This window comes from Dromiciops gliroides, chromosome 4 (genome assembly GCF_019393635.1).
Source record: "Dromiciops gliroides isolate mDroGli1 chromosome 4, mDroGli1.pri, whole genome shotgun sequence".
NCBI classification, from domain to species: domain Eukaryota; kingdom Metazoa; phylum Chordata; class Mammalia; order Microbiotheria; family Microbiotheriidae; genus Dromiciops; species Dromiciops gliroides.
Genome location: NC_057864.1, coordinates 236,080,431 through 236,104,835, shown reverse-complemented (window position 1 = coordinate 236,104,835; position 24,405 = coordinate 236,080,431). Strand labels below are relative to the sequence as shown.

Here is a 24,405-nt window from a genome sequence, read left to right as displayed (position 1 = left end):
GGCCAAGCTGTATATTTCCCTGAGGCGTTGCTTGTAGATATTTTAGATTCATTCTCTTCATATATGTTTGTGTCTTGAGTGTCCCTGCTATCATAATAGCTGTTTATTGTATGGTTCTGTTTTTGTTTGCCCATTTTATTTCATTCGCTTTTTAGACTTTGTACTTGATGTTAGAGCTGGTCTCTGCCACACTTTTGGAGGGAAGGTCTGGACTGATCCTTTTGCTGCTTTCTTGGAGTATTGTGTTATTCCAGTATCTCGGACAGGCTAGGGACCTTTTAAGTTTCCAGTGTTTCCAAAGGGGTCTGATTGCCTGCCTCCAGGTCTCAGCCCTACAAGTTCCTGACCTGTGTTTGAGTCTGAAGTATGCTGCTAGACTTATGCCCTGTTGGCTAGCTGGAAAGCTCTGCTAGCTCAGTGTGACAAATTTGTAGGCTTCCATTTTTTATGGGTTTCCTACCTTGGTTATTCCTCAGCAGGCTAGAATAGATGCTGGAAGTAAGACTACATTCAGAGCTTGTGGATCTGAACCATATCAATGATACTGCTGACTTCTTAATTTCGTCCTTTATCAGTATACCTCCCAGGCCCTCCCAAACTGATAATGCCCTGGCTATGTGCATGTTCCCATTTTGCTTTATCCTGGATCTGTGACCCAGAGCTGTGTTGTGGCTCAGAAAGATGCCAATTGGCACCTGTTTTCATAGGGGATTTTTTTGTTGGTGTGCTGGAGTTTTCTGTGTTTTTCTGCATGCTACTACCCCAACCCTGTCTTCCTTATCTGCACACCTATGCCAACCTGAGCTAGACAAAGGACTTACTCTGACTTTTTATAGATTCCTCCATTAGTATTTGTTCTGGTATATTTTGTAGATCTGTTTGGAAGAGTTGTACATGAGTGCTCAGCTGCATTGCTTCTTTCTACTCTTCCTGAGAATTGGGTTTGGATGACCTGTGCTGGGCCAATATTGTGAAGGACTTTTGATGCAGTATTTGCAGGTTCAAACAGTTATGGGTTGTGTGTGTGTGTGTGTGTGTGTGTGTGTGTGTGTGTGTGTGTATGTTTGCATATGTATCTATTATCTCATTAACTAAAAACAAATCTAAATTCTATGAAAATCAGAGGCTTTTTATTTATTCTTAGCTAATGATGTTGTTTCCTTACAAGGTGGTATGGTATAGATACCAGGTTTCTGAAGCTAATTCCTATTTTATTTGACAAAATCCAGAAATAATACCGCAGCTGATATGCTCCTGTCTATTAAACAAAGCCTTCTAACTTTTTATCATGAAAAATAGTCGTAATACGTCCTTTGCAAGTTGGATGAAATGAAATATTTGCAAAGCAGTTAGCACAGTATCTGGCACCTAGCAAGTGATATATAAATGTCTATTCCCTTCCCACTTTGCTAATAATAATAATGGCTCACATTTGTACTGTGCTTTCATGTTTGCAATGTGTTTTCTTTTAATATGTTGCAAAGGTAGGTAATGTAGTTATTATTGAGGAGCTTGAAATGCTGAGAAATTGTGACTTGCCCATGATCATATAGCTCATGGGGCTCAGATAGATAGATAGATGGATGAATGGATGGATAGATGATAGACAGACACATGCACAGAGATACAGATAACTATATCTGTCTATATCTATAATTCTCTTCTAAAATCACTATCCTTTTTCACTCCCTCCTTGCTACTTGAAATGGAATACTAGAATGAGATGACCATGAAATTATATAGAGCAGTTATATAAACATAGAAACTTAATTCTCTTATATGCATTCTTTCTTTTAGGTTGTCCCTCCAATATTCAAATCAACAAGCACAAAGGCCAGAGCCTTCTACAGATGGCTACCTTATCAACTGAACCTTTGCCTTCTGGGAATGGGAGCAAACTGCTAATTCTGCTCTGTAACTTGGTAGGGTCAGGACACAAGGCTAAAAGGTATGTTATAATTCTTTCTAGTTTTTTAAAAAAATTTTAATCAGCTTAACAGTTTTACCAATTTATATACATTTTTGGTTTATTTTGGCAAGAACTAGAATTCTATTTGAGATGAAATTATAAATAAATAATTATGGGTATAGCTTACAATCTATATATTATGCTTAGAGCAATGTGAAAAATTGCCACATAGATACATCAAATGTGAGCCACCAAAAATAGAAGATCCTTGCTCTTTGGCAAACCTATAGATTCCTAGTCTTTTAAAAGAAGCTATTTTTAAAAGCCTTGTTTTGCTTAACAGCTTTATTTTAATGTATCTGTCAAGTTAATGGCACCAGATTTATAACAGAAAAGTTCTAGGGATGTTCTAATAAGTAAACACACTTGAAATGTTCACAATGTCCTAGTTGGTTCATTTTATATATCTAAGAACATGAAGAAGCAATGGGCTTTGGTTCTTGAAGGACCACCTAAGGAATTGAATTCCACAGTTGTTAAGTGAATTTCCCATCAAAGTCACCTTGCAATTCAGTCTGTGGACCACCAACAACAGCAAGTGTATTGACCCAAATTAGAGGCTTTCCAGTTAGAAGATAGAGAGAAGAGGACGGACAGAAAAAAGACAGAGAAAAAGCTAAGAAAGGGAAAGCTGGAGCGTACCCTAAGGGAAGAGGTGGCAACTCACCTCTACACTTTTCTCTTGAGACCCTTTCCCCCATGTAGTATTACTTCTCTTTCTTTCCTAACCATGCCTCAGCCTTAGCTGACTCCTACTATTTCCTGGCTTTGCTCCTACACAAGTACTACTGAATGAAGGTAGAGAAAATCACAAAACCATTTTCCTGGGTCAAATACAAATTTATATTACATAACCTCAGATGCATCTTCACAGCAGTGAGGATTGCAAGGTAATCCTCCCTGATTAACTCACTGTCCCACTCACCACAGAGGCTCTTCCAAACTTTTTCATCCCTTGTTAAAAACTTCCCATAGTTCCTCTTCTTTCCACCCTCTCAGCTAAGAACTTTGCCTCACATCTTGCTAAAAAAATTGATGCCATCCCTTCTACTCAAGCACAGTCTACCCTGACTATCATCCCCAACACAGTTTCTCTGCCATCTCCCATTAGTCTGTCAGCTCATTGAGAAAAGAAACTGTCTCAGAACTTAACACAGTACCTGGTACATAGTAGGTGCTTAGTAAATGTATTTTGGCAGACTGAATTCTGGGTGGCATAGTTTAAGAAGGATGTTAAAAAGTTGGAGAGTGTTTAGAGAAGGGCAACCAGCATGATGAAAAATTCTGAACCTAGAGAAGAAAAGCCTTGGGAATTAGGGGGCATATGAGCTGGCATAAAGTATTTGAAGAGGTATTACAATACAGAGGAGAGACTATAAATATGTTCATTACATATATATATGTATTGTAACAATTGGAATGACGCCACCTGCTGGAGACTTACTGTAGAAAAGCTCCGCCATGAGGTGAAGGTCTCTGAGGGCAAGACCATGTGTCTTTTCTTTGGCGTCAGGAAGTGACGTTTGCTTGTGGGAGGAAGAAGGGGGAGGCTGGTGCTCTGATTTGCTTTTTTTCCTGAGGATTCTGGTGGAGAAGGGAGCTAGAAATGCACTCTCCCTTTAATAGATAGAGGAATCTAGGCCTTTCTCTTTCTCTTTACCAAATTCTTATTCTCCTTAATAAATGCTTAAAAGTCTAACTCTTGCTAAAGCTTATAATTTATTGGCAACCACTCATTATATATTTTAGACAGTATAGCTAGAATTTTAGCCCCTTACAGTACATATATGTATGTATGTATGTATGTATGTATGCTCCATTTGGATTCATAGAACAGAAGCAGGAGTAGTGGATGGAATTTCCAAAGAGGAAAATTTAAGCAGATATCAAGGGAACTTTCCTAATATTTAGAGCAGTCCACACATGGAGTAGGCTGTCTCAAGACATGGTGGGTTCCGCCTTCTTGGAGATCTTTAAGTAGAGGTTGGATGACCCCTTATACAGTATGCTACAGTAAGATTCCTTTCACTTATGAATTGGACTAAATGGTGACTGAAGTTGCTTCCAACTTTCAAATTCTATGATTCTGTGATCTTGTCCAACTGCCTCACTTTCCAGATTAGAAAAGTGAAGTTGAAAACTTCAGTGATTTACTCAAAGTCACTTTGCTAGACTTTGAACTGCAACTCGAATCCAGGTTTTATACTCTATTCATGCATAATACATTGCTTCTAAATAATATTTTACATTTATGAAACTGTGCTTTAAAAATGTTTTCATTTATGTTATGTCTTCTGATTCTCATGAGATAGGTCTGATATTAATATCCTTCCTCCCTGCTTTTTGTCTGGACCTCAGATTTCTTCAGTCTAGGGAATTCCTTCCACCAATGGTCTTATCATCTTAGTGAAGTACCTGGGGACATTGAAAAAATAATTATGGTCACATAATTAATATACTTTAGTTTAATTGGCATACTTGAACCTAGGTAAAAACCTGGCTTTCTTTTCACATTTATCATATTTTAGATGGGGAAGCCAAAGTTCAGAAAAATAAAATAGTTTGCCTAGTAAACTGCAGAAGCAGGATTTGAAATCCATAGTTCTGTCCACTAAAGTGAGTGATTGTTTGATTCCTAAAGACAGAAGAAGGAAAAAAAAGAGAAAAATTTCCTTCTTCTGATTTAGTCATGAGAATGAGAAATTTAAAAATATAAAGCTCTTAGGAGAAATATCAACATTTAAGATACACTGTTGCTACACTACTAACTTAGAAAAGAAAAATTTTGATTAACATTTGATTTACAAGTTTTTTTAAATTATGAAAGTATTTTATTATTTTCCAGTTAAATGTAAAGATAGTTTTCAACATTTGTTTTTATAAGATTTCTAGTTTCAAAATTTTTTCTCTCCCTACCCCCCTCCCCAAGACAGCAAGTAATCTGATATAGGTTATATATGTACAGTAACATTAAACATATTTCTGCATTAGTCATGCTGTGAAATAAGAATCAGAGCAAAAAGGAATAACCTTAAAAAAGAAAAACAACAGCACCAAAAACTAAAGAAATAGTATGGTTCAATCTATATCCATATTCCACAGTTCTTTTTTTTTCCCTTTTTTCTGGATTGGATTTGGAGAGTCTTTTCCATCATGAGTCCTTTGGAACTATCTTGTACCATTGTGTTGCTGAGAAGAATCAAGTCTATCACAGCTGATAAACACATAATGTTGATGATACGATTTACAAGTTTTAACACAAAAAATCAAGCTTTGGTTTGTTGCAACGTGGTGCATTAAAGCCATGCCCTCAGATATCATGTGTTCTGTTGAGAAAATCCATTAATACAAATCCAGACTTGGTGTGGCATAAAAAAAAAATCGCTCTAAATTGCAAGGTTAGAAATCATCAATTACTGTGCTTGTTACCTTTCCAAGGTTCAAACCACCTGCTACAGTCACTCTCCTATAATTTATTGTTTACAGTTGTTTGAAATGGGTTTGGGAAGAATGTGAGTGCAGCAGAATTGGTGTGAAATGTTCCACAATTTATGGCTGATGACATGGACAGTAAACCCTTCAGATTTGTGTGAAACAGGTGAAGGTGATATTAACCAGACCTCTATACCCCTCACATCTGAGATTTTTGAAAGTGTAAATATAGGATAATATATGGGCCAGTGTTTCTAGTGATCTCTAACATTCAGAAAATAAGGGTGGTCTAAGTTATGAATGTGATTATCTCAACACAAACCAAGCTATGAAGAGGCTAAAAATTATCTAAATTATAATGTTTGGATTAGTCTTACTCAGGATACTGTGTTATTGTTTTAAGAAACCAATATCCTGTTTCTTATACTTTTTATAATGAATTCATAAGAAATATAATTCCCAAGATGTCAGAGGAAAGGCAGGGCCTGCTTGAGCTCCCCCAAGTTCCCTTCCAAACTACATTAAAATCACAACTCAAAAGGAATTCTAAAGCAGCAGAACCAAACAAAAGAGTGAGGTGAAATAATTTTCCAGCCAAAAACAACTTAGAAGGATGGCAAGAAAGGTCTGTATCACTGGAGCATGAGTGGAGTGCAGTCTAGCACAGCCTGAGCCAGCTTAGGCTACATACTGGCAAACCAGTAGCAGGCCTTCGGGGTGACTAAATTGGTACCTATACATTCTGGAGTTCTCAGCTTCCAGACTATAAGTGGGCCAGACATGGTCAGAAGGAGGTTACAGGGGACTCATTGCTAGCACTGGGAACAGGATTCTGTTGCATTGCCCATACATAGTTCCAGGTCACAGTCTCAAAATGAGGAGGAACACCAGCAGGACCATAGATCCTGGACAGAATTCCAGGGTGGTGTAAGGGCTAAAATTCTAGTTAGTCTTTCTAAAATCTAATGAATGGTTGCCAATAAATTGTAAGCTTTATCAAGAGTTAGACTTTTAAGCATTTATTAAGGAGAATAAGAATTTGGTAAAGAGAAAGAGAAAGGCCTAGATTCCTCTATCTATTAAAGGGAGAGAGCATTCCTAGCTCCGCCCTCTGCCAGAGTCCACAGGAAAGAGAGAGTCAGAGCACCAGGCTCCCCCTTCTTCCTCCCACAAGCAAACGTCACTTCCTGATGCCAAAGAAAAGACACACGGTCTTGCCCTCAGAGACCTTCACCTCATGGCGGAGCTTTTCTACAGTAAGTCTCCAGCAGGTGACGTCATTCTAATCATTACAATGGAAAAGAATGCTTGTGGTCATTCACAGAAGAGAGCAGCAGTGACTACACCTCTCCTTAGATCATACTGCCTTAGAAGAATTGAAAACTTACCCCTCAGAAATAGCTCTGAAAACAGCAATGTGAAAATCCTGAATCTTGGGTCAGTGCTCCATCTACCCCTAGAGCAGACTCCAACTTTAACATAGTTAAAAGTCAAGATATAGGCAGTAAAAACAAGCAAACAACAATAAAAAAGAACCTGACCACATAAAGTTACTATGGTGACAAGGAAAGATCAAAACACAAAGCCAACGATATAAAAACAGTTCTATCCAAAGCCTCAAAGAAAAATGTGAATTGGGCTCAGGCCCCAAATGAATTCCTGGAAGAGCTTAAAAAAAAAAAGGATTCTCAAAATCAAATAAGAGAGATAGAACCACTGCTAGGTTTATATACCAAAGACATCCCCCCGAAAGAGAAAAAGACCTATTTGTACAAAAATATTTATAGCAGATCTTTTTGTGGTGGCTAACAATTGGAAATCAGAGGAATGCCCATCAGTTTGGAAATGGCTAAACAAGCTGTGGTATATGATGGAGATAGAATATTATTGCACTATAAGAAATGACAAGCAGGATGATTTCAGAAAGGTCTGGAAAGACTTATATGAACTGATATATAGTGAAATGAGCAGAACTAAGAGAACATTGTGCACAGTGACAGCAATATTGTTTGATGAAGAACTGTGAATGATTTAACTATTCTCAGCAATACAATGATCCAAGATAATCCCAAAGGACCAATGATAAAGCATACTATCCATCTCCAAAGAAAGAACTGATATTGATTAAACAGACCAAATCATGCTACTTTTTCATTTTCTTTTATTTTTATCTTCAAGCTTTCTTCTATAAAATGACTAATATGGTAATATTTTACATAATTGCACATGTATAACTTATATCTGATTGCTTATAGCCTCAGGGAAACAGGAGGGGAGAGTGAAGAAAGGATAGAAATTTGAACTCAAATTTAAAAATAAAAATGTTTATTATTTTAAAAAAAAGAAAAAGCATCAGGAAAAAGAGATAGAAGAAAAATTTGGAAAGGAAATGACAGTGATGCAAGAAGATCATGAAAAATGTCAACAACTTGGTAAAGGAGACACAAAAAATACTGAAGAAAATAACACCCAAAAAACCAGATTAGACCAAATGGTAAAAGAAGCACACAAATCCATTGAGGGGAAAAACTCCATAAAAAGCAGAATTGGCCAAATGCAAAAAGAGATACAAAAATTCACTGAAGAAAATAATTCCTTAAAAATTAGAAAGAAAAAAGGGGTGGGGGCAGCTATGTGGCACAGTGAATAAAGCAACAGGCCTGGATTCAGGAGGACCTGAGTTCAAATCCTGCCTCAGACACTTGACACTTACTAGCTGTGTGACCCTGGACAAGTCACTTAACCCTCATTGCCCCACAAAACAAAAAGAATTATTGGACTACCAGAAAGGCACGATTAAAAAAATAACCTAAACATCATCTTTCAAGAAGTTATCAAGGGGGCAGCTAGGTGGCGCAGTGGATAGAGCACCAGCCCTGGAGTCAGGAGTACCTGAGTTCAGATCTGGCCTCAGACACATAACACTTACTAGCTCTGTGACCTGGGCAAGTCACTTAACCCCAATTGCCTCACTAAAAACAAACCAAACCAAACAAACAAACAAACAAAAAAAGAAGTTATCAAGGAAACTGCCCCAATGTCCTAGAACCAGAGGGTAAAATAGTAATTGAAAGAATCTACCCCTGAAAGAGATCCCCAAATGAAAACTCTAAAGAATATTATAGCCAAATTTCAGAGTTTCCAAATCAAGGAGAAAATATTGTAAACAGTCAGAAATAATTCAGATATCATGGAGCCACCGTCAAGATAACACAAGATTCAGCAGCTTCTGTATTAAAAGATCAGAGGGCTTGGGATATGACATTCCAAAGAGCAAAGGAACTAGGATTACAATCAAGAATCACTTATCCAGCAAAACTGATTATAATCCTTTTTTTTTTGGCAGGAGTGTGGGGGGAGATATGGACATTTAATAAAATAGTTTTTCAAGCATTCTTGATGAAAAAAACCAGAGCTGAATAGAAAATTTGGCTTTTAAATTAAAAAATCAAGAGAGGCTTTTAAAAGTAATTAGTGAAGAGAAATCATAAGGAATTCAATATGGTTAAACTGTTTATATTCCTACATAGGAAGATAATACTTGTAACTCCTCAGGACTTTATCATTATTAGGGTGGTCAGAAGGAGTATACATAGACAGAGGGCCTAGGTATGAGTTGATAATGATGAGATAATATATTTTTTTTAAAAATCAAATTAAGGGTTGAGAAAGGGATGTACTAGGAGAAGTGGGAAGGGAGAAGTAGATTGGGATAAATTATCTTACATAGAAAAGACAAAAAGCTTTTTACAGTATGGGGAGGGGAGGAATGGGTGGGGTGGGATGGCATGGCATGCAGCAATTGAACCTTATTCTCATTGGAATTGGCTCAAAGAGGGAATAACTTTCACACTTGGTTTGGGATTGAAAACTGTCTTACCCTAGAGGGAAGAGGAATAAGAAAGGGGGAGAGAAATTGCTGATAGAAAGGAAGGATTAAAGGAGGCAGTGGTCAGAAGCTAAACACTTTTGAGGAGGGACAGAGTGAAAGGAGAGAGAGAGAAAGATAAACAGGCAGGAGAGGGAAATAGGATGGAGGAAAATATACAGCTAGTAATCATAACTGTGAATAAAATTGGGATGAAGTCATCCATAAAACAGAAGTGGATAGCAGAGTGGATTATATGATTTAGACATAAAGGTTGGCACCATAAGCAAATTAGGGAAGTATGGAATAGTTTATTTGTCATGTCTATGGATAAGAGAAGAATTTATGACCAAATAAGAGATAAAGAACATTATGGGGTGGAAAATGGATAATTTTGATTATACTACATTTTAAAAAAATTTGCACAAACAAAACCAATGCAGCCAAGATTAGAAAGAAAGTAGAAAACTTGGGGGGAGGGGGTATTATGGTAAGTTTCTCTGAAAAAGGATTCATTTCTCAAATATATAGAGAACTGAGTCACATTTATAAGAATACAAGTCATTCCTCAATTGATAAATGATCAAAAAAGATAGTTTTCAGACAAAGAAATCAAAGCTATCTATAGTAACATAAAAAAAATATTCTAAATCAGTATTGATTAGAGCCTAGCTTCTTAAACTGTGAGTCACAACCCCATATGGGGTCGCATAACTGAATGTAGCAGTCATAAATAATTTGGCAACAGTAAAAGTTTATTTATAATTATTTTATAAACCTATATACCTGGGGTCACATAAGAATTTCTTGTATGAAAAGGGGTCTCAGGTAAAAAAAAATAGTTTAAGAAATCATGGATTAAAGAAATGCAAATTTTAAAAATTCTGAGGTACCACCACACACCTATCAGATTGTCTAATATGACAAAAAAGGAAAATGACAAATGTTGGAAGAAATGTGGAAAAATAAGGGAACTAATGCACTGTTGTTGGGATTGTGAACTGATTCAACTGTTCTGGAAAGCAATTTGGGACTATGCTAAAAGGGTTTTTAAACTGTGTGTACCCTTTCACCAGGTCTGTATCTCAAAGAGATTTAAAAAGAGAGAGAGAGAGAGAGAGAGAGAGAGAGAGAGAGAGAAGGACCTATGTATACAACAATATTTATAACAGCTCTTTTTGTAGTAGCAAAGAAATAGAAATCTAGACAATGTCCCAGTTTTGAGAAATGGATGAACAAATTGTGGTATATGATTGTGGATACTGCTGTTCAAGATGCTCTTAGAAAAACCTTGAAAGACTTACATGAATGGATGCAAAATGAAGTGAGCAGAACCAGTAGACTATTGTACAGAGTAACTGCAATATTTTATGATGATCAACTGTGAATGAATTCGTTATTCTCAGCAATACAATGATCTAAAACAATTAAGAATTTATGATGAAAAAATCCTATCTACCTTCAGAGAAAGAACTGATGGAGTCTGCAGATTGAAACATACTTTTTTTTTAACTTTCTCTATTTTTCTTGTCTTTTTTTTTGGTTTGTGTTTTCTTTCACAACATGACTAATTTGAAACTGTGTTTTGCATGACTGCACAGGTGTGGCATATCAAATTGTTTGCCTTCTCAATAGAAATAGGGAGGAAGAGAATTAGACTCGATTTTTTAAAATGTAAAAACAAAATTTAAAAGAATTAATGGAACAAGAAAAAAAAATTAATTACAAGTCCTGATGTGGACTTTCTGGGGAAAACAATAGAAATGACATAAAAATAAGGAAAGAGGGAAGAGCTGCTAGACTAGACCAAAAATATACAGAAAAAAATCTCTACTGCAGGCAACACAGTTTTTAGGGTGACAAATTGATTTTCAAATATCTATCGGGGGCAGTTAGGTGTGCAGTGGATAAAGCACCTGCCTTGGATTCAGGAATATCTGAGTTCAAATCTGGCCTCAGACACTTGACATTTACTAGCTGTGTGACCTTGGGCAAGTCACTTAACCTTCATTGCCTCGCCCCCCCCCCCCCCCCATATATCTATCAGCCAGCATGCCTATGTGCCAGGCACTGGGAATAAAGAGACAAAAAGGAAACAGTCCCTTCTCAAAAGGAGCTTTTATACTATTAGGGGAGACAGCATGCAGAATACATTCAAATCAATATAAAGTAAATATAAGGCAACTTAGGCATGAGGCAGTAGCAGCTGCAGGCATCAATAGAAGCCTCTTATTAAAACATTTGAGCTGAACTTTGAAGGAAACTAGGACTTCTAATAGGCAAAGGTTGAGAATGTATTCTAGGCATGGGGTACAGCTTGTATAAAAGTTGTAGAGATGGGAAATAGAGGGTTACACGTGAGGAACAGCAAGGAAACTACTTGTACCACATTCATGTGCATGAAGGGAGTAATGTATAATAAAACTAGAAAAGAAGTTTGGAGCCAGGCTTTGAAGAGCTTTAAAATTTATAAAAGGGGAACTTGCATTTGATTCTAGAGGTAACAGGGTACCATTGGAGTATACTGAGGAGGGGAATAAAATGGAGGATGGATTGGATTGGAGAGAGGCTTGGAAGTAGAGAGACCAAATAGGATGTCATTGCAGTAGGCCAGGCCTCAACTGAGGTGGTCTAAAGGAAGCGAAGATCAAGGATCTCAAAGGAAAAAATCTCAAACTATATTCAAAGCAATAATCATCCAGAGTATCTGTCACTGGATAAAACATAAAAGTTGATCAATGGAAGTCTTCTTATGATGCTCACTTGCAAGTTATGGAATTTCAAGTCATGCAGAGAATTATAAGTGGTGGGCAAAAGGAGGCTTTAGTATATTACCAATGAAGAATATCATAAAAGTATTGTGTAAAGGGTTTGCATAACAAGAGCAAGGGATCACTGATGGACAGTCTGTATGCTCCACTGGTATCTCTGCAATAACAAGATGTCTAGAGGAAGGCCACCAGTATATTAATTGGTTGGACCTCCTTTTAGGATTTATGGAAGGACTGGGTTATAATTTACATAGAAGGAGACACGTACAGATTACAAACTGAAGCTTTTGGGATAATCACAGAACTACAGTCTTTTCAGGATTCAGTTATATGCTTCTTCTCCTTAAGTATTTCTCCACTGCTCAAAGACCCTTTACTAAAAACATGTAGAAAACATCTGCCCTGTATCTGTGCAATCACTCAAAATGCATTTATTGGCCTTTTCTACCATGTGAAAGGCACTGTGTTAAAGACAGTATTTCATTGACAAGAGCTTGAGAGAGACAAACATCACTCAGTTAATTAGGACTCCCCGGTGCTTAGCTGATCTTTTTGTTATTGAAAGAAACTCTTCTCTGTTTCTTACTACAGATTTGGTCCACCTTTACTAATGAGAGAAGACAGAACCATATCCTGGGACCAGTTCCAACAACAGATCTTCAATAAAATGCGATATCTGATTAAACAGGAGGTTCCAGTGAAGGTTGGTATGGGACTTTTGAACACACATACCAGATTGGGGATAATTAAGAGAGAATTTTCTAATTGACTTGCTCATCTTTTCTTTTCAACATAATATCTTTTATTTATGAAATAGAAAGAGAACTTAAAGTTTGTTTCCCTATTTTATAATGAACTCAGAATTTGTAAGAAAATAATCTGAATTCGGTAGTGGTGTTAGATTCTCAATTTGTTATCTGAAAAATCTGAAGTTGGCAAGGGCAACAAAACTTTGGTCTTGTCCTACGGACAGGCTCCATTATCAGGAACTTTCTTTACCCCCTACGGTATCTATATACCACTCACTGTATACCACATTAGGTCAAAGGTATTTTTAAAATTTGCTAATACAAGGACATTTTGCAATAGATGCTCAAACTATATCCCCCTGCAAAGTATATTCCTTGAAAAAAGAAAGGAAAGAAAGATTATTAACAGAAGGGTAGAATATGCTCTTTAATTTTGATAGCATGGTAATAACATTAAACAATATATTTGATTAGAGGAGGAATTCTCAAGGTGGGGTCTGGATCTTGGTCATTTTTTTTCCTAATATTTTGATAACTGTATTTCAATGTAATTTAATTTCATTGTAATCCTACATATTTTATTTTATGCATTTTTAAAACATTCTAAGACGGGATCTGTCCACAGGTTTCATCCAATGGCCATGACATAAAAAAGTTAAGAATTTTCTTGATTAGGGTTTTATTGCATATTTTCCATCTTTCACTGAATTTTTCTGATCAGTCATTCCATACAGTGTCATGATATTCCTTGATATTAATATACCACAGTTTGGTGAGCCATTCCCTAATTCAGAGATACATATTTTATTTACATCTTTTTCTTATTACAAATAATGAGGCTATTTGCTTGTACTTAGTGGGTCATTTATATTTATCTATAAGGTTTTTCCTTGCTGTCAATAACCTTCTTGGAAAGTCATGAATTTAGACCTGGAAAGGATATTGAAGATCATGTGGCCCAATTCACTTATTTTTACAGGCCAGAGCAGCCAAACAGGCAGCAAATATCTCATTTAAAACCAGATGCCATGACTCCAAAGAGAGCACTGAGAAGCTGTGACTTGCCTTGTTTGCACAGCCAGTATGTGTCAGAAAAGGGACTTGAACCCAGGACTTCTGGCTATGAGGCCAACTCACTCTCTCACTTATACCATACTGTCTTTCTATTATTACTTTTGTGCCACACTTATTATCTCTTTTTTTTTTTAATGTGAGGCAATTGGGGTTAAGTGACTTGCCCAGGGTCACACAGCTAGTAAGTGTTAAGTGTCTGAGGTCGGATTTGAACTCAGGTCCTCCTGACTCCAGGGCCGGTGCTCTATCCACTGTGCCACCTAGCTGCCCCACACATTTATTATCTCTTAAAGATTTGGAGTTAAGAGTAAGAATTATGTTTTATTAATCTTTATATAGCATAGCACTAACCCAGTCCCTTGCATATAAATAGCAGGTATTCAGTAAATATTTGTTGACAGTGATGCATCTTTGCTACACAGGATATCTGTGGTAAAATTCATATTAACTCCTTTTCCCACAGTAAGTCACTTGGCAGTTCTTGACTTGAAAGAAAGAATGCTTTGCTTGCAGTTATTCCATGATAGCTTATGTATCTGATTTTGATCAAATTTCATATTTAGTGTCTGGTATATGTATAAATCTATATAAACATCTATGCATCATATATGTATAATATGTATTTATCTAAAGTTTTATATAGCTATTATATTAAAATTAGATAATAATTAATAGGGAGAGAAATAGGGATAGGGAATCAGGGATAGATGAGGGTAAAGAATAATGAAAGTTGTGTTTTTAATAAAATTTTTAGGCATGTGATAAGGGTTATTGCTAGGGATGGTGATATGGAAAGGGATTAGGGATAGAGGAAGCTGTTAGGATATATAAGAAATAAGGATAAATTAGGATTTGGTATATCATCATCCTCATTAGGTTAAGGCTAGAGTGTTATGAAGAATTGATTTTAATATTTTAAAACCAAAATTTAAATACAATTAAAATTAGACTTTTAACCTGAAATTGGCTCCTGACCAATGGCATCAGATGAAGATGCCAAACTGGAAAACTGTATAATGGACTTTCTGTTGGCTGTAAGCTTTAGATGTCAAATATAGAATCCTGTAGCAAAGTTCCATACCACGAAACATGGAGATTTATTAAAATACCTAAGAAAATTGCATGGATGGAAGCTTGCCTACCATTCAAAGAAGGTAGGAAGCACCAACAAGAAGCTATGCCACTGTCCAATCTGAAACCACTGATGGTAATCCCAACTACACCATCATTCACTGAAAAGCTACATCCTGTGAAAATGTTTCATATACTCCTTTTTATGTTAAAATGGCATGTTCTGGCTCTCTCCATGACTATTCTGGAGGATTCACAGACAGTTACAGAAAGTCAGCAGTCAGGAGCCAATGACAATACATAAGAATGTAGAAAATAATCGAGAGAACCAACTTTTCAATGATGATAGAGTTAAACCTGTAAATAATAGTGAAAAGGAGGTTGCCACTCCAGAACAGGTCTCTAAAGAAATAGGAAGACAGTGATGTTGGTGATAAAATTACCAACAGAAATGCTGAAAGGGGAAACCATTGACAATATTCTAAATCTTAGAGCACTACCCAACAACTGTCATCAGCCTGTGTCTGCCTGATTTTCACAAAGAATAGATTGAAAATTTTTTAAATTATAGAAATGAACCAGCATTTCAAAATATTTTATCAGATTTTATTAAGCCAAAAATATTAAATCCTGTGGAAGAAGCAGCCTGGTTGCAAAGACCAATCGCCTTCCTGTTTTTAGAAAAATAACCTGTGAAGCTTCACCAGCATGTCAAATACAAAGAAATACTTTATATGCAGTTTTAAAGGTTTGTAGCCAGTGCTACTTTTTTTTTCCCACATTTTTACATGATTTAATAGTCAGTCATGGCATCCCCACTGACAGAGAAAATCCATTCTTGGACCTATTCACTTCTATTGAGATATGAAACTGCTTGAGAAGCTGCAGTAACACAGGCTTTGGACCAAATGGCATTAGATATTGGATTTGAAAGTCAACCCACAGATACATGTTTTTGCAATAGTTTTTAATATGATACAGAAATGTAGTTATGTCCTGAAGGAGCGGTAGCTGTCTAATGCCATTTTAATTCACAAGAAAGGCAATAAGAACCTGGCTTACAACTGCAGGCATAGCCTTGGGTAATTTCATGACTTAAGATTTATGCCTCTGTCCTACCAAAAAGACTTGGTGAATGGAGCTCCAGAAATGGTTATATCAGTAGGACCCAGAAGGGCATCATGCCTGTTGATGGCTGCAGCAAAATAATTTTTTGCTTCAGTCTGTCTTAGATGGTGCCAGCAACAAAAAGAAAACATATGGAGTTGCCTGACTGGACATGAATATGTGTTTGGCTCAGTGCCACACAATATAGTCTGGTTAGCACTGGGTTGGGTTGGTTTGCATAATGAGGTCATTAGCATTGTCCAAAGGCTCTACCATTGCAGTAAGTGTCATAATTTTTAATTTAACCTTGGAACTACTCATTTATATCCCCATAATGACAACACAATACTATAATTTATATAACAGGAAAAAATAACATTTGTCAGTATACAAACAACTTAACCATACTGGTTGATACCTTGGACTTCCTTGGCAAAATACTGGGCAATGTGTGTGAGGTTGCCAAATGGGAAGAATTACATTTTAGTAGGAGCAGAATGTGTGCCTTTGTTAATTGATAGCCAAAAAAAAGAGGGTAATCCCCATCTAATTTCTTGTTCAAAATTGGGATTTCCATGATGAAATACATGGCTCAGAATCTTTGTGAGGTTCCCCATAGCAACATTTGTCAGGAGTGCAACAATCATCAACCACAGATTTGGACATCATAGATAGTTTGAGATTAGCACCTTGGGCAGCTAGGTGGCGCAGTGGATAGAGCACCAGCACTGGATTCAGGAGGACCTGAGTTCAAATCTAGCCTCAGACACTTGACACTTACTAGCTGTGTGACCCTGAGCAAGTCACACCAATTGCCTCACAAAAAAAAAAAAAGAAAGAAAGATTAGCACCTTAGCAGAAATTAGAGGCAGTAAATATTTTTATTCCTTACCTTCTGTTTGTTTCAACCTGAAGAACAGTGTTGTCCTCCCCACCAAAATCAAGAAAAATGTCAAGAAATGACTGTACCTTCCTCAAAGAGCCAGTACTGAAACCTTGTATCTCGCCTTAAAAAATGAGAATTGATCTAGTGCTCCTAAATGTCATAGCAGCTATTAGACAGGTAGTTCATGGGGTGAGGCTTTTCCCCTCAATTAATCTGGGTTGGCTTTTTGGGAGCTGTTTCCCCCAAACCTCATCTGACTGGAGATCAATTGTGTCCTGTCCCTATGGCTTAATGATAGCCTGTTGGCTCTGGAAAAAATGGAGAGGAGATTAAAGAATTCAAACATTTTTATATTCAATAGCTAATTTGCCTGATCAAGGTAAAATGTATTCTGTTCTGTGTCTTTGGCCTCTAACTTTTTTTTTTAACAAGAGGATTCTTTACCCAGTTTGCAGATTGAAATTTTATCCACAAAGCCAGATTGTACTGTATCCCATTGAATCCAGGAGATTTGACTCTGAAAACAATCGCTGTTGTTGGTGTAGGGCATCAGATGAAAACACTCCCTCATGATGACCTCTGCTGTTGCATTTAAGTGGGGGTATTATCTGACAGCATGATGTCATTTTTAATAGGCTATTAGAGTGCTAGAAAACCCTGAAATGCAGGTAAATTTGACTGATCCAGGAATTGAAGAGAAACTGTAACCAGGCTTTGTAATTTTGGATCATAAGAACTATACTGTACCCTTTGAGAATATATGCCCTGTCTTCCAATTGGCCAGATCAGGGAAAATAGAAAAATATCAAATAGTTTGTCAGTATCTGGCTTAGGAAGGCAAGAGAATATAAAATAACAGTGATAATTTGGGCTTTATGAGGTTGGGATCTATATAATGATACAATATTATCTAAGTTAAAAATTAGTCCTATGTAGGCAAACCTAATGAGAAAATTGCTGGTGCAGCATCAGAGGCCTGTACCAGCAATTTTCTTATTAGATCTGCATGTGTTTGTGTGTGTGTGTAATGTAGTATGTAATGTATCTTACTGGAGTGAGACAGTGCATAGAATAAATATTAAAAATAAGTGTATCTTTTTCATCTCAGGGCAAAAAGTGATCTTATGATTTAAATAAAGAAGCAACTATAATTTTTACTTTATAGAGAATACTATAAATATTTTAATTTGCTTTTTAAAAAAATATTTGTAAAATTATTATCTATATGCACATTAAATCTGTTCTTAAATTTTACCTTTACTATCAGATATATGTGGCAGCAGATATCAGCTAGGAAGTTTATGGGCTGAGGCTTTATATATTATTATATACTTTATATATTACTATGTATTAGAAAATTTTGAAATTAATTATTATACAGTAGCTATAAGGCTTTGCAGTTTAAACATAATTTGAATAAAGGAAGTACATCCATTTCTTTTAAAGCCTTGAATTAATTATAAGTTATTGCTGTTATTATACTAAGAAACAGGTTTCAACTAATGCTGTAGGGACATGAAGAAGTTTGTCAGTTTTGTTCATCATGTAATTTTTGGCTTAAAGAATTTAATTAATGACAATAACAGATATTTGTATCTACATTTATTCTTCATTTTCCATTTAAAGAGTTGGGATAAATTCATGATTTATTTTCTCTTAGTTTTAATGCAGAACACAATACCAGGAAGGAACATAATTAATTGACTGTTTTGATCAAGTTGCTTAATATTTTGCATTTGTCTTTGTTCTATTACAGCTTACGAAAATGACTATCACCAAATTTAGTATGCTACTTATAGATCCCAAATATATTTTAAGTTGGTTATATGGGAACAAAATGGCAACCAGTGAAAGTTTTCAAGTTGGGTATATCTTCTGTGATTGCATGAAGTTAAGGCTTTACCCCTTAGAAAGTGACAAGAGATGCTTAATTAGCAAACTTCAAGCAGAATAATTCTCCCTGTTCTAGGAATTGGCAGGGCAAGAAAGGAGTCATCCTTCCCTTGTATTTTTCCTATGTCTTTCTTCCTTCAAAGGATCTCTTCAACATAATAAAAGGTCAGAGCTACTAATGCAAATTATGGTTGTGCTGGAAACTATAGACAGATAGTAGAACAATTAGATCTTAGATAGATACAATCTTAGGTATAGTTTGTTACTTACACTAGCTAGATGCAGATTACTTTTTATTCAGGCTCTTTCCTGGATGTTGCTTTAATTTTCTGTGCTGATTTGCTTGTTATTCATTTTTCACCTCTATCTATCCTTGGATTATGTGGTCTTTCTTTTTTTTTCTTTTCTTTTTTTTTTTCCTGCCCCTCAGGTCTGTCTTTAAGTTTTAGGAAAAAACTTAGCTCCTTAGAATTATCTAACTCATTTGTCACCCCTGGAGACTCTGCGCTGGTCTTTGCAGACATTACTAAGCTATACCTACTCCTCTTCTGAATGTCACTTTTGATATTTCCCAGTTATCTGATAAATATATCCTACAATTTGATCCTGTTTTCCCAAAACAATTTATTTTTCAAATTCTTTAAATCTCTTTTATATAGGTAGTTCCCCTTCATATATGGATTGGAGTAGTTTATCTCATAGGGGCCCACCCAATTCTGAAGTTTTATTTTCTTCCTTCTACCTGATGAACTCCTGATTCCTTTCCGCCCACCCCATTCATGGGCTTGTCATGTAGACTATCAGATAGTTCTCCCTTAATATATAGGGTTGATATCTATCTATCTATCTATCTATCTATCTATCTATCTATCTATCTATCTATCTATCTAATCTATCTAATCTATCTATCTATCTATCTTTCTTACTGATCATCAGTTATTATTTATCACTGTTTAATACTGTTTTTCCCCAGCATAAAATTAACTTGCCCTGTATCTCCTTATTTGGAATTATGCTCTCCTGGGTTTTATTTATGCCTCTATCTCTGTCCAATTTTCTGTCAAAAGCCCTTACAAAATTTTCCCCTGACCTTTAATGTTCTCTTTTACTCAGCTTAGGCTAATAGCTAAGGATAGCAATGTACTTACTTGACTTTTTTGACATTCCAGAATTACTGAAAGAAACTTGTTATCTAGCTAGATTGACATTCAGTCCTTTCTATAAAATAGACACAGCTCACCTTTTTAGCTTATCTCATATGTGTTTTCAATGTAAACCCTCCACATATATATGTTACCGTGTTGATTTGTCCACTTGATGTACTCACTTTTCCTTCAAACATGCCTTAACTGTGCCCCTTGGCAGATACCATACTCTCACTTGGTATGTCCTCCTCTGTACCTAGCTGAATTTTACTGGGATAAAATTTTGGGAAAATATTACTTTTCCATTTTTATTTCTTTAGCAAAAATTTCTAGTGAGAATTTAAAGAACTTATTTTTCTGAGTTTTCTTTTCCCCCTCCTTTTTGGACCACATGTCAAAGGCTGGGCTTCCTAACTCAGAGAGCACCTCTGAATTAACTAAATTGTGCTGCTTCTTGGATGCTTTCTTTTTTTAAAAATTGTTTTATTTAAAGCTTTACATTGAATATCACAATGAACCAAACTTGCTTAGTAACTATTTACATTTAAATTAATTAGTTAGCATGATGTATAACAGTTTTTCCAACGCCATAAGAGTGATTAATATCTATTTGCTTTAGTAAAACTTTGTGATTGAAAATAAATCAAATTTTAGTATTTTTTAGATGTACAGTTAAGAGATCGGCCAGTATAATAAAATAAAATAATTTATGTAAGGCATTGTATGAATCTTCAAGTGCTATATTAGGTATTATAATTATGAATATTTATTATATATAATGTTTATTTGAAAGAATTTAGAGACACATTATTTAGCACTTATTATATATATGGCTCAGTACCTATTTATTCAGGTGCCATCCATAAAGGAAAGCTGTGGAAAGAGATCTCATATTTATTTTTTTGTGACTGGAGAAGCAAAGCATATCTTTAAAAGATTTCTTCCAAGAACTTTTCATGCCTGTGTTAAAATTATGCAAAATTCTTTGATAAATGCAATCACAGAGATAATTATTCTGATTATTAACATAAAAAGAAATGTATGAAGCAGTGGGATATATGGAGAAAATAGCTATATCCATGAAATCATGTGAAATATTGGAGAAGTCTTTGCAGCATTTTAAAAATGCACAGAAGTGAGCATAAGGATATTAAGAAGGAGATACAAGTGAAGCAGGGCAGTTTTATTACTATTGTGTTACATGTAATTTATATCCCCCCCAAATGTATGTAGTAGAAGCCCACAGTTTCATATAGAAGCTTTTTCTGTTCTTTATATGGTGAAAAGTTCATGTTTGCTGATGTTAAGTTCATAATAAAAAAGAACATTTAAATTTTAAAAAAAAATCTATGCTATAGAATCAGAAATCCTAGAAGGTAGAGAGAACCTTCTTAGGAAGTTGCCGGTCCCAGGCTACTTCCCTCTCATAAATTTAGAACTGGATAGGACCTTGGGGTTATAGAGACCAACACTTTCAGAGCAACAATCTGAAGCATGTTCTCATTGGTTAAGTGACTTGACCAGGATCACACCTTTATACTAACTACTAACAACAGGTTGCAAGCTCTTTCCCTAGTTAGTAGTACAAAGTAAGGAATAGGGGGCAGCTAGGTGGCACAGTGGATAAAGCACTGGCTCTGGATTCAGGAGTACGTGAGTTCAAATCTGGCCTCAGACACTGGACACTTACTAGCTGTGTGACCCTGGGCAAGTCACTTAACCCCCATTGCCCCGCAAAAAAAAAAAAAAAAGTAAGGAATAGAAACTTAGGTCTTCTGTCTTCAGGTGAAGTACTCTTGACCTTACTGCTTTACTCCACTACAATGACATTGTCTTCATTGCATAAATGGGGTAATCTTCAGGTTCTTATTGGATGAAAATATCAAGAATAAACAAAAACAATGTAAATTGCTGTTGTTTGGGGTTTATGGTGTTTGTTTTTCTAAGAAAGTATGCCTAAAGCATTTACTATTCTTTCGAATTACAATGCATAATTATATAATCTTTGCACAAGTATTTGCTTCACCACTATAAATAAAGTGATCAACTGAAAAATGTTTCCCTTCTAGAAAGGAAACAGATCTCTTAGTTTGAAAATGTGTAGGGGGCAGCTAGGTGGTGCAGTGGATAAAACACCGGCCCTGGATTCAGAAGGACCTGAGTTCAAATCTGGCTTCAGACACTTGACACTTACTAGCTAGCTGTGTGACCCTGGGCAAGTCACTTAACCCTCATTGCCCTGCAAAACAAACAAACAAACAAAAATGTTGTCTTTATAATCTCAGTATATAGGCTATACTTTTTATAAAAAAGAAAATTAGTAAATTGAGTCTGACTAATGCTTTATTTTAAACTTAAATAATGATTTAAATCAGGACTTTAGGAATATCCAAAGAACTCATCTTTTCCTTTTTTACATTAGCAGAGTTTGGGGTCATTGTTTGCTGTTCGGGTTGTGGGATTATCCAACATCTGCAGCTACTTGTCCCCACAGGACAACAGACCGCTCTTTCACTGGGCTGTTGAAAGGTAAGAGAACTTTTCTAGATTATACAAGAGAATGAACAATATTCCTTTCTCCAGAAGGCTCCTTGGTTGGGGCAGAATGTATTTAGCAACACAAGGAACAGTTACCAGAATCTGATAAACAAAATTAGGTTCTCTCTTACCCACTGTTAAAGTAGAATATGGTCAATTTAACTCTGTCCTCTTGTCCTTTCAAGTAGGTGTAAGGACCCTTGCTATATGATAATGAAAGTCTTAAAACCCTAGCCTTGGATAAGCAAAGGAGAGGAAGGGTACTTAGGAAAGGTACCATATCCTGGATAGCATCTCAGGGATATAGTTTTTTCCATAGTTCTTTTTTCTGTATTTGTTTCCATCATGAGTCCTTTGGAACCATCTTGGACCATTGTATTGCTGAGAAGAGTCAAGTCTATCACAGCTGATCAACACACAATGTTGTTAATACTGTGTACAATGTTCTCCTGGTTCTGCTCATCTCAGCATCTCACTGAACCCTTTTAACAAGGATCACCTATGTTCACTTCTCTTGATAAACTTATTGTACTTCAACAGAGCGAAACAGAGAAACATAATTTTATACTTGACCCTAGAGGTAATAGGGAGTGACTAGAGATTACTGAGTAATCTGCAGTCTGAGCTAAGTGGGTTATAGATTGGAGTAGGGGGAGACCTGAGGCAAGAAGACCATCCAGAAGGCTACTGTAATAGTCCAATTGTGAGGAGATGAGAACCTGCATCAGAGTGGAAGCCTTGTGAGTGTAAAGAAGGAAACAAATGAGAGATGTTTTGAAAGTAGAAATGATAGGATTTAGATGGGAAATGAAGAGATTAAGATTAGATGGTTAGGAAACAAAGCCCAAAGGAAACAGCCATATGAAGATTTTAGGCTGGAAAAATATTATTTCTTAATAGTTTCAGTTGAACTAAAAAATGAGGGTTTTTTGTTGAATTTTTGTTTTGTTTTTTATTTATCTGTCTATTTATTTATTTATTTATTCATTTATTTATTTTTGTGGGGGCAATGAGGGTTAAGTGACTCACCCAAGGGTCACACAGCTAGTAAGTGTCAAGTGTCTGAGGTCAGATTTGAACTCAGGTCCTCCTGTATCCAGGGCCAGTGCTTTATCCACTGTGCCACCTAGCTGCCTCCATAAGAAGGATCTTCATAGATTTCCAGGATTACTTTTACTTAGTCTCATTTGTACTTCATAGAAGCTCAGAAAGGCTAAGTGGTTTACCTGAGATCGTACAGCTGGTAATTGGAGAAGTTAGGGCTTGAACCCAGATGTCCTAATTTGCTGTAAGTGCAAAGTTCTTAGATTTTAGGCTGTGATATAATGAAAAGAGCACTAGACTTGTAGCCAACAGAAACCTAGGTTCAAGTTCCCAGGTTTCTTGTGAGAATAAAATCTACTAAAGTTTGTAAAGTGTTTTGTAAACCTTAAAGCACTATGTAAATGCTGGCTATTAGTAATAACAACGACAGTAATAACAACCACCATCTAACGTAATGGGATCCCTAAGGTAATGAGGGTCTTAAGTAGCTTTTGAGCATGTGTATTTGGTTTGAAGAGAAGTACAGGGTTGGGTGAATTACTGAACTAAGCTGAGATATAGGAATGAAAAATTACTCGCTATTACTTGTCACAGTCCCATTATGTGCTATTGTTCTGTGATGAATTTCACTGCCCCTTCTTCTCTTCCTAGGTCTTTGAAGCTGAGCAGGCCAGGTGGTCCCCCACATATCAAGCTGGCAATAGAATGGGATAGAACCACCAAAGAGCGGTGAGTTCAAAGCATTTATTTTATTTCCGAGGAAGGTCATTCCAGGGAATAGAAGAGATAGCACCTTGGTCAAGAGACTCGGTTGACCTTGTGCTCAATTCTGCTTCTAAATAGAAGTGTTAAGTAGTG

The 24,405-nt window shown here is 36.1% G+C and overlaps 1 protein-coding gene across 1 annotated transcript in view; it reads left to right on the top strand.

Annotated features, from left to right (window-relative positions):
- Window positions 1-24,405, top strand: part of USP43 (ubiquitin specific peptidase 43) — a 112,699-nt gene that overhangs the window by 64,271 nt on the left and 24,023 nt on the right. The window contains 4 exon segments of the mRNA XM_043999984.1: window positions 1,798-1,948; window positions 12,632-12,743; window positions 22,388-22,494; window positions 24,199-24,276. Of these exon segments, the coding sequence (XP_043855919.1) occupies window positions 1,798-1,948; window positions 12,632-12,743; window positions 22,388-22,494; window positions 24,199-24,276 (448 nt within the window).